Raw genomic sequence first — 11,777 nt, 5'->3', positions numbered from 1 at the left:
TGCTCACTCATGGGGATGTGCCCTTAGACACTAACCAAAATAGATATATATATATTGTATATGGTGCAAATCTACCCTTCCTTCTGCTTGATTTCTAACATGGCTAACTGTCTCTCTCTGCACTTGAATTAGAGGCAAGTCCAACTAAAATGCCAAACTTAAGTGGTGTGCCCATACCTTGGGAAGAGGTGAGTTTAGATGTATTAGGTTAATATCTAACTGAATGCTGTTCCAGCATGTGATTTGTTGGCCAATACTTAAATATAAAAAAAAAAAATCTTCACAATTAAATTCACATGTCTTTAAGCCTCAAAGTGAAATCAAAGAATCATGAACTATTATATTTACCCCAATTTTCCAGCTCGTTTAATTAATTTCTTTTTTATGATCTGACAAAGAAGTAATCTATTCTGTATATAATTTATGTAATTAAATATTTAAACACTATGGGTGCATTCTCACAAGTGTGCACATGCAGTTTGCAGTGGTGGTGCACTTAAAGTACTCAAAGTACATGGTGCACATGCACCATGTTGTTAATTTGCAGTGCAGTAGGCCTTTTGACACCAGGAGATCCCAGTATCAAAAACTGAGGACATTTTACTATTGCCTTGAATTCTGGAAAAAGTTGTCCTTATGTAAAGATATAGGACAATTTATAAAATGATTATTGATGCTAAGTCTTTCTACATTCCAGTCTGGAAACCTAAAGCAGTCACTCCCTGAAACCTGCCCCCTCAACATCTCAAGTTTGGCAGTCAAAAACTGAGGCACTCAGAATCACTAATTGCTTTTAATAATACATGTGAGAAACAGTACAAAAAGTTCTATTTGTATTTATTACAGGAAAATAATATTTTTGGATACAAATTAAGATAAAGCAGTGATTCTCAGCCAGGGTGATGTGGTACCCTGGGGTGCCTTGAGATCCTTTCAAGGGTGCCATGGAGTACCACACAACATTAGCACCATTTGGTGTGCAAACATTATTCAGAATATAAACCCAGAGATTTCAAATAGCAATCCATAGCATTATTCTGACCTGCTGGGGGCTTCCTGAGTTTTTTGCAACTGAAAAATTGCTCTATTGTTTTTCTTTAGTCAAAAAATGAATGACAGCTAAAGGCTGGCATTTTCTGAGTGGTGACTTGAGTCTAACTAGGTGTGCCTCAAGTCTATCAAGGCTGAGAACCACTGAGATAAAGCTTATTTTAAAGCACACACAAACATTCCTTTTTTTGGAAACACTAAACAGACAATGCCAATTACGCCAAATCATAATGTGCATAATAAACATATTACACAATTTGATTGCTTGCCACTGTTAAAATATTGCTTTGTCATCTTATTTGCTGATCTGGAAATGCACATACATAGAAAAATAAATGCCATTGCTATGATTTATGTGATTTATCAGGAGAACCTATAATACTTTAACCTTTCCAAAAAGTTAATTATCTCAACTGTATGGTCTGAGGTGACACCTCAGCATGTTGCGAAGTATATAAGTCCACAGTTTTCAGTTCCAAATCCTCTTATCCAGCTGAAACCTGACCTGTAACCAACATGTCAACCCAGAGTCAGGCAGATCTCATTCATATGTTCAAGGGGATTCCTTTTACCACCAGGTCATCGCTAGAACTATTAAAATCCTTGGATACTTTCGATGCTAGAGAAGATGATGTCCTTTTGGTTTCCTATCCAAAGTCTGGTAAAGTTCTACTTTAAGCTTTATTTACAGGGACTCTTAAATGTTTGCTGAACTTTCCGAGTTTAACCTAGTTATAAAAAGTGCCTGCGTGAGACAGAGAACAATGTTTAGATTCAGGATTTAAATATATCGATGTATTATTGCAATATGAAGCGTGAAATTGTAATATAGAAATAATTTGTCTGTATTTTAATATTGTTATGGTAAATAACAGGTATATCATGTGTCTGGGTATACTTTCTTAATAGATATTTCTTCCTTGCTAGTAAATAGCCCGACCTTTTCAGTATGGTTAGGTACTTTCTGAGGTGAATCATTAACACAATGGTTCTCAACTTTTTAGACTAAAGGCACCTCTTGGAAAATGCTAGCTTTTATCTTTTACTTGTTTTTTGACTACGGAAAAATAATAGAGTAATTCTTCTGCTGCAGGGAACTCAGAAAGAAACCCAGTGGGTCAGAAATGTTTTTGACACTATGGATTCCTATTTGAAATCTCTGGGTTTATCTTGTGAATCATGCGAGTCTCAATAGCACCCTGATTGAGAATCACTGCATTAACAAGTCAAGAAATTAAATTATTTCCATGCTTCTTGTCTGTAACTCTATTAATCTTTTCCCCAAAATAATGTCACTCATATTTTCAAAATATGTAGGCCAAGGTGTTACAGTATGATAGAAACTTAAGTTCAATACTGTCTCAGTTTCCTAAAATAACACGATCATTAAACTATTGTGGCAGGATTTTCCTTTGTTCTGTACTGATATAGTGCGTAGCACAGTGAGGTCTTAGACTACATTTAGGGCTCATACAGTAAGATAAATAATAGTAATCTAACCACCTCCTATGTGATAAACTATCAGAATAATATGTAATTGCACAACAAGCTTAGTATCTCTATTACTCAGCATGTCTTCCTGGCAGAATCATTCTATTCATTTTGCAGACTCACCAGAACTATTTACCTATGTAAAGTTTCTCATATTACTGTTGTAGGTTTAGGCTTTCAAACACAGCTGTCAAACATGCATGCGAATGCCAAAGACAAACTTTTTCCATGTTAATTTTCCTAATAACAAAAACTTTATTTCTTTCCCCTCTTCAACCTTACCGCCTTCCCTTCCTCTTCCAAAGGCACACACTGGCTTGCACAAATTATAATGCAGCTGTACACTAACCAAGTCACCCTAACCTCTCCTATCGAGTTTGGAGACATTTTGAAACTGGAGGAACTGAAGAACCTTTCATCCAGGAGAATTATCCCTACACACTTGGACTACAACATGTTACCAATGAATTTTAAGAACAAAGGATGCAAGGTGAAATATATAAACTTACTTCTGTCTAGTTAAATAAATATCTTGTCTTGTCTGTAGTTAACTACCTTTTAAATACACATTGATTGCTCTATTGTTAAAAAAAGCACTGCTTTCTGCCATACCAGGTTGAAACAGTCACTAATTTCAATGAGCTTCTCTAGATTTAACAGTATCAGAAACAGTATTTTCCCATAAATTAATTGACTAATCAAAAGTGGAGTGGCATCTTGGATACAGTATTGGACTATGACCCAGGAGATGTGTCTCTCATTTCTGTCTCTGACAGTCCTTGAGCAAGTAATTTCATCTCTCAGAACCTTGTTTTCCCCATAGGCAAAATGGAAGTAAACAGTATAGACCTTGGTAAAAGCACTTGGAGAGCTCTTGGTGAAAAGTCTCATATAAAAGCAAGGGTCATCATCATGTTCACTTGTTCCACCAAATTTAAATAGATCCATATGCAAATTTTGACTATTTTTGTGTCAGTTTTTTTAAATACAGAAAGACTATATAGGCACATCTACACATCGCCATATGGCAATGTAACGATGTGCTATGTTGCCATATAGTGCACTGCAGTGACATAGCAATCATGCAGGTCTACATGTGATTGCCAGCTACATTGCTGTAGCGGCACGGTCCCCTGCCATAGTGTGCTGCTACAGTGACGTAGCAGCAAAATCTAACCATGTGCCATGCACACAGCACAGTAACTGCCCATACTGCACTGTGCTTTAGTACTTCCAAAAGGAAGTACTAAAACATGGCACCATAGTAACATCACCATGCAGCAACATGTGTTCAATGACCACTGTCCTGTTTTGTGAGTCACATACTTAGTTCAGGCTGTGTATTAAATGACTAAAAGTCCAAAATAAATTTCCCTCACTTACATAACAGTTTCCTCAACGTTTATTGTTCTCCAAAACATGATCTTCATATCCAGTATTTTGGGTCTAAAGTATAAAGTTTCAGTAATACATCACAACACCCAGCTTCTCAATAGCTATATCACTTTGTAGATATAACCTCTGCCCTTAATCCATGTACTAAACTCCTAATGATTTCAGTGGATGTTTGGTATCCAGGAGGCAGCAATACATATACTGCTTCTTAACCTGTATTAAAATTTCAGGGTTTAAGAATAAGGTTTTGTTATATGGTGACATTTAATTTGTGTCATAAATTTATATCGTGTCATTATAATAGATGGATACCATTTTGGACTTTTTAAAACATTTTAAATGATCAGTAAGTGTGAGTGGTATATATACTTTTGGCAGAAAGGTCCTTTAATGACTCTTGTTACCTGTTGGAAGGTCAAGGACTTTGTTACCTATCAGAAGAACACTTGATTTTAATGAGTCTCTGTAAAATTAGTCTATCAGTATATCTCACACTACTTATACTTCTGGGCTAACCTTTGTTTGACTTAGGTTACAGTTAGTGTCATGAAAAAATATATTGATTCAAACATAAATCATTGGACTTTGATTTTTAACAATGTTTAATTACTAATTATTCATGCTTCTCTGCTAATTTTGGACCTATGCCATGGTTTAAATTTTGAGCTAATTTATTGACTTAAATGCAAGTCATTGGACTTTGATTTTTTTTTAATATAAGATTGGCATGCTTCTTCCAGAAGCCTTTATTGTGCTATACAGGTTTCCTCAAAAGTGGTTATTAGGATAAGTTGCTTGTTAAAATCCAGGGATTTCAGTATATTGTTGATTGCTATAGGTGACAATGCCAGTTATCTAAACAAAAAGTCAAGACTGAAGTATGAATTAAAATAAGGACTTCAGCCACAAACCCAAGTTTGGATCTCAAAACTTTCTTTTCCTGGAAATATGGGTACCGTCAGGCCTGTGTTTTTTGGTTTTTCACATATCGGTATTATAGGTTTTGGGGGAATAAATAGCAAACAAAAAAACAAAAACAGCTCCAAACACTTCAGAATTTCGAATTTGTTGAGATCCAGGCTCTTTGGTCAGGGTCAAACCTAGTGCAGTGCCCTCTGTATGACAGATAGCACACAGCTTACACAGAAACACTTCTGCAAGCAGATCCTCTAAAGAAAAAAAATCTTTGTTAATTACATTATTTTAATTTACAGACTATCTACATCATCAGAAATCCAAAGGATACTGCTGTTTCTATGTATCATTACTACAAAGATAACCCATACCTTCCCACCATTGATAAATGGACTACTTTCTTGGAGCTGTTCTTAAAGGGAGATGGTAAGAACGAGTCCTTTTTTCTCACTCTAGCTTACTAACTTATAATGAATAGTAAAATCCACGAAATATAAATAAGGGTTAAAACTCCTTTTTTCTTTCTACAAGCCATGTAGGCCACATCCAATCAGTAGTATTTATAGTATTAATATGCAATGGTTTTAACAATGATTTATTCACAAGCCCTGCTGAGCTCAATGGGACTTTGAATTCTATCAGGGTGAGAGATCAGGTCCTTCCTTATTATTAGAATGATTTCTGTTGAAACACAAAAAAATATGGCTTTACCTTTCAACCTCCAAGCGGACATGTTAACAAGCTAAATGCTATGTTAAAATTCCAAAATGTAACTGTTTTTTTTTATAGGTTTGTAAAACATTTTGCCATCAACTCTAGACAAACTTGCCCAAATGAGTTACTGACTTGTTCCACCCACAAAAGCAAGCAAGCAAAAGGAAATCTATTTGATTGCCTACCATCAAACAGGGAGGGGAGAAAGGGAAGACTATTTTTTATCAAAATCATCACATAGCCATACTTGTATATCACTTTGGCTGGGTTGATCACAAGGAATTTATTTTTAAATCTTGACATACAAAATCTTTGTCACATAGGCTCAACTTTGCAACATAGCTTATTTGGAGCTACTTGTTCCAATTCCAAGACAAGAATTAATTGTTTATTACTTATAACACATGAAACTGAAGTTCAGCTCATGCTCTTGTCCTTATCATCCACCCCCACTGTTTTATTATTACTCTGAATACGTTTGCTGCTGCTAGATAAGCCGAACAACTAATGGCTTTAAAAGAAAACATCAACTGTCATAAGAATTGGTAACACTGGGTGCATCTACACATTCATTAAAGTGCCATAGTTACTATACATTAAGTTTAGTATTTAGATAACCGAGTTCTAAATCAATGCACAGTAACTCATGCTACTTTGCAGTAGCACCAGCACATTGTTTTTTAGTGACACTAACTGCAGTAGCTTAATACTACTGCATAGCAGCGTATTAGCACGGGTTTAGCCCAGCATGCTACTGCACCGTATTATTAGGCTACTGCACAGTTAGCATCTTGTGTAGATGCACCCACTGTTGAGTAAATACTTGTTTAAGTTCCCCTGGACAGTTTAAAATAAAATAAGGAAATAAGAAAAATTACTGTGCAGCAGTAGATAAGTACTCTATTTTCCCTCCAGAGAAGGCTGCATTTTGTATTGAAGTTATCATTCCAAACAATGGTCTTAATCCTAATCCTACAGACACTTGTAGGCTTCCTTTTCTGAACGCTTCTATGACTATTGACTTCAGCAGAACTAGTCGTGTTAGTTTATGTTTGTATCCAGTGTTTTGAATTTAAGTGTCTTTGTGCAGTGATCTTGAACCAATCATCAGAAAAAACTAAACCAATTTTAAGGGGGACATAATGCATTATCACTGTTCAGCAGAAAGAGAACATTTCCTTCAGCATGTGGTATATAATTACAATTGTTCTGAAATTGTTATTTGTTACAATTCTTATGAAAATAAATTCATATGGATCCTATTTTGTATTTCTTTCAGTTGTCTGTGGATCCTGGTTTGAGCATTTCCTAAGTTGGGAAAAGCATAGAAATGATGAAAACATTCTGTTTTTGTTCTATGAAGACATGAAGAAGGTAACTGTATTTCTTGTTACCATTTCTGTTATTCATATATTTCATGTCTCATGTGGGATTGGGGGACGGGACTGACCAAAACTATTGTAAAATTGCATCATTTATTTTTCTGCTCTTTGAAATCTCAAAGTCCAGAGCAGAACCAGTTCATAACACAGCTATACCTATATAGAATTAAAAAGGGTTATATAAGCATTAGCCAAGTAATTCTCTCAAATACATATTAGGTGTTAGAACCCAATTTCACAGAAGTGAGGAAAATGATATACAGAGGTTATGAAAGCTAAAGATACATCCGCTCAACCTTGGATATAGAAACAAGGCTTGAACTAAGATCCAGATCAGTCTTAGGGACATATTGTTAGATTGCACTGCCAGACAGGGAGAAATTTCTCTTTTCTGAGAATCCCCACTAACTTGCAGTGGAATTGGAGGGGAAGACTTGCTAGAGCTGATGGCCTTGGGATTTCTAATATTGCAGGGTGGCACTGGAAGAAGTGCCAAAGTGATTTAAAAGTGCAAATTCACCCAGGCTAAGTACAGACAATCAAAAAGCCGAGGCTGAATTGATTAAATCATCACAGGTTAGTCTAAGCTATGTAAATTGAACTGAGAAGCAAGTGGACAGACATTCATTTTTGGCTCTGGAAATGCAGCCGCAGGCCTGCAGTGGCTCCGGCCAGAGCCAGGGGGCACTAGAGCATGCATCCCTGCTCAGTTAGAGGGGACAGCTTAGGCCAAGGCTAGCCCACCCACCTGGTGACGGAGGTGTTTACGGGGGAGGTGCAAAGCATCCTGGGGCCCTGGGGGACTGTGAATTAACTTGAATCTGGAGGGGAACTGGGGCAGCAGTTCAATAATCTGATTTAACCTAAATCAGTTAAGTATGATACTACATCCATCCAGGTTTATCTTAAACCAGTTTCTGCCATTTTGAAAGTGGTTTATGTGCACTGAACTTCTGTTGTTACAGATTTGAACCAATTTCTGATTGCTTTTACTGATGTATGTGTAATTTCTGTCCCTAGCCCCAGTGTTTACAAAACCTGTAATCCCATGAAATTAGGTTAAAAAAATAATCCATTTTTTAGCTGGACAGATTTCTTGCAGAAAGTGTCTGCTCTCCTCAAACTTTTAGCTTTTCATGAAGAAGTCTAAAGGCATTTTATTTTTCAGGTTGTGGATTTTCTTAATTAAAAATGTTATTTCTCACTAAAAAAATTTCCCCTAACCCCCATATATGGCAATATTTTCCTCTTGGGAAATAAAAATTCAACTCTAAGTCTCATGGACCCTATCAAATCAGTCTCACTCACAGACCATAGTTTGACAATGTACAGCATTCTCACGGAAACCAGTAGGAGTCACTCTTCAGAAAAATATATAACTGCCTTGTTGAACTGCAAAATTGGCCATGTTGCCATTCTTAATTTAAACAAGAATGTATCTCTCGGGCCCAAATCTCTTCTTAATTACACCTTGTGTATGTCAATAGTAATTCATTCATTTCAATGGAATTACTCCTAGCTGACCTTAATGAAAATGGGTGTCTACACAAGATGCTAAATGCTCATCAGATTAATTCTATTATGCATTAGCGTATGATGCAAAAAACATGCTAATGCACAGTAGAATTAGTGTAATGCGCATTTAGCGTCACTAAAAAATGTTCATCTGAGCTAATGCGCAGTAGCGCCGATTACGGCAGATGAAGTAGGGCTGATTACGGCACATGAAGTTAGTACCTGTGATTAAAGGTACTAACTTCATTAATGCACCTTAATTACAGCACGTTAATGAACATGTAGGAATGCCCAGTGATAAGAAAATTAAGCCTAATATATATCGATTGTACATGCCAGTATGCTATTTAGTTCTGACTAAAATGAACACTCATTCTCTTCTGTTAGCCTATCTGACGTAGAATATGATATTTTTCTTAGAAAAATTAAGACTATTCTTCACATGTTCAGGATCTTCCCAAGACTGTGAAAAAAATTGGCATGTTCCTGGGAATAAACATCAGTGATAGTGAAATCCGAGAGGTCTGCAAGAAATCATCTTTCTCAGAGATGAAAACTAACATAGAAAAAGAGAATGTTGATCCAAATCACACTGTTTGTGCACTGACATCTGACAAGAAGCTGATATTTCGAAAAGGTATGTTGGTTGAAACTAGCCCAATAAACTCTCACGTTGACCCTTTTTCAAAGCCAACTGATGTCAATAGAAGATTCTACACTGCCTTTATTGAACTTTGGAGCAGACCCACAGGGTCATGATGATAAATTCTTCTCAGTGAATCCATTTCTAGCCTACTTTTCCCCAAAATTCTTTGGTTATAAATGACTGCCATATTAGAAGAAAGAGGTAGTTAGTCATGGTAGTTTGAGGTCAGGGAGAAGTCAGGGCAGAGTGGCACTTTATAGACTAACTTATTCAGAAATGCATAAGCTTTCATAGCCAGTAGCCTACTTTGTCAGATACTGTGAACATAGGGAAGAGTCAAGACAAAAAGTTTACTTATGTTCTGTATGAGCTTTAGGGCTGAAAGGAAAATTTTATTCAGTTTAACACTTTATCTATGTTCTTTATCTATAGTTCAGTACCTCAGTCTTTCACAAACACTAAAATGTACCCTCCTCTCTTACAAGCCAAGGTCATTCAGTTTATCAGGAACCAAAGATAGACTCATTCTTTCTGAGGTAGCTTATAATTAGTGTTTATCTTATATATTACCCTGTGTTTTATTGAACCATACTTGCAAAAGGAATATGCTGACAACAAAAAATAAATGAATGCGTCAGTTGATAAAGCAAACTTTTTTTTATCCTAAGACCTCTGTCAGATTGAAAAGTTCTAAGAAGTGCTTAGGTTATGTGACTGTGAAATAAAGATCATAAATTGAGCTTGACAGGATATATTTTTACTCATCCATCTCTTTTGAGATTTCAGAAACTCTTCTGATCCCAAGTTGGGATGAAATGTCCCTGAAAACTCTAGGGTTTTGAGCACTCTTACTTTTATTTTATATAACCTTTAGCTTAAAACTTCAAAATTAAAAGCTATTTCAAATTTGAGCGTCAAAGTTGTTCATTTAATACTTGTGGAAATTGGATATTTGGATGATTTTGAAACTTTCCCCCAACTTTACAGACAAAAATATTAATAAAAAAGAGACTGACCTTTCCTGTAAAAAGAATTGTTATATTTCAACAAATTTTCTGTTGAACTATTACCAACCATTTTAACTCACGTCAGGGTCATTTGCTTATTTTATGTAGGACTTGCAAGGAGTAGTCTCTTTATTTGCCTTCTAGTTTTCAAGCCTTTAAGAGAGTGCAGAATCTCACTTTGGACCACAAATATGAAAACTAAGGTTGCTTGTAGATGTGCTCTGACGTGTTCTAATTAGATTAATAGAGTCTTCTCCATGTTCTAAGTAGAACACTCCAGTCTAGCCTCATCATCACATGTCTTAAGCCCCACTGCATTTCAAAATGGCCGGAGGACGCTTTTACTACACCTTGTCGAATGTGCTTTAATTCAAGCACCCCCACAGCCATTTTGAAATATGTGGGGCTTAATACACATGGTAGTGAGCTGTTTTAATTAGAGTGGCTGTCCAGGTAGCTCTCTAATTATAACACCCCTCCCCCGCCTCCAAGCACATGTATAGGTGAGTGTAGGGACACTTTTTAAATACGGGATTTAAACAAGCAATTTGGGGAACAAAGGCAAAATATGTAAGCCTGAAAATGTTATGGTTATTGTTATGATGTGCTGGCTGACAATCAGCCTGTTTCCAGTCAGGTTTCTGCCACACACAATCCAAAACATTATTCAAAATTATAGTTTGTATACTACAAAAAGGGAATAAGGATGATGGTAATGACAACATGCACTAACAAAGCCAGTCTATGTTTAAAAACTAAATCACTCACTCCAAAATAGCAAACCAACCTCACTTACTCCTTTTCCATTCTCCCTCCCCTAGGTACTGTTGGTGACTGGAAGAACCACTTCACCCCAAAACAAAACAAGTTGTTTGAAGAGATGTTTAGTAATAAAATGAAATACAGTGACTTGGCAAAATGCATTACATACGAATTCTGAGAAATAAAACTGAGGCAAAGAAGCTGGAGAAGGGATAAAGTATTTCAAAAAGCTTGTACTTTTGAAACGGATACTTTCTGGGGGAAAAAATAAATACATTCAAACATTAATTAAATTGTCTCTCTTAATATGGGTAGCCCTAAGAACTGTACACAGGTAACAAAAGTCAAAGTAAAACTGAATTATCTCAATTTGATGCTGCTTAGCAATTTGGATTATTTCCAAATGAATTCATATTGGCTATCAGTCAACATGTTTTTTTGCACAATGAGGGCTACCCTAAAGTGTCATGTTAGATGTCATAAATAAAGATTTAGTCCTAAATCACACAGTGGTCATATCTACTACGGGTGTGTGAAACAGGCCCTATTCTATTCAGATTCAGCTCAAATTGGGGACAGTGATTCAATTCATTGATTCAGATCACTGTTCCCAATTCAATTCCACCAAATCGGAATCTGAAGATTCAATGCTGATTAGGAGAATCAGCAATTCAGCCATAGACACAAGTTCAAATGTTTTTTTCTACATACCTTCAGGGACCAGGCACGGCTCATGAATGCTGCAATAGTGGAACAGATGGAGCATCCCACAGGAGTGCAGGGGGCCCCCCCGAGTGCTGGGTGGCAAACCCAGAAGTGGACCAAAAGTACTTCCAGTCCACTTCTGGGTCTTCTGCCAAGCATGCTGCGCCCTCCCCGCCCCCCATGCAGTCTCTGCTC

The 11,777-nt window shown here is 36.5% G+C and overlaps 1 protein-coding gene across 1 annotated transcript; it reads left to right on the top strand.

Moving 5' to 3' along the window:
- Positions 1-792: 792 nt before the first annotated feature.
- Positions 793-11,471, top strand: LOC102378065 (sulfotransferase 6B1-like). The gene is made up of 6 exons (XM_006027356.3): positions 793-1,711; positions 2,847-3,031; positions 5,151-5,277; positions 6,845-6,939; positions 8,913-9,099; positions 10,937-11,471. The coding sequence occupies exons 1-6, from the start codon at positions 1,567-1,569 to the stop codon at positions 11,053-11,055; spliced, it is 858 nt and encodes a 285-aa protein (XP_006027418.1). The 5' UTR covers positions 793-1,566; the 3' UTR covers positions 11,056-11,471.
- Positions 11,472-11,777: the final 306 nt, after the last annotated feature.

This window comes from Alligator sinensis, unplaced genomic scaffold, assembly GCF_000455745.1.
Source record: "Alligator sinensis unplaced genomic scaffold, ASM45574v1 scaffold517_1, whole genome shotgun sequence".
NCBI lineage: Eukaryota > Metazoa > Chordata > Crocodylia > Alligatoridae > Alligator > Alligator sinensis.
The sequence above is the reverse complement of the archived record's forward strand: the minus strand, read 5'-3'. Positions and strand labels throughout refer to the sequence as shown.

Excerpts from the sequence above, each read along its gene's own strand:
- LOC102378065 (XM_006027356.3), top strand. The coding sequence starts at position 1,567 with ATGTCAACCCAGAGTCAGGCAGATCTCATTCATATGTTCAAGGGGATT. Across the intron at positions 6,940-8,912 it reads TCTATGAAGACATGAAGAAG|GATCTTCCCAAGACTGTGAA; the intron begins GTAACTGTATTT and ends TCACATGTTCAG. Across the intron at positions 9,100-10,936 it reads GAAGCTGATATTTCGAAAAG|GTACTGTTGGTGACTGGAAG; the intron begins GTATGTTGGTTG and ends TCCCTCCCCTAG.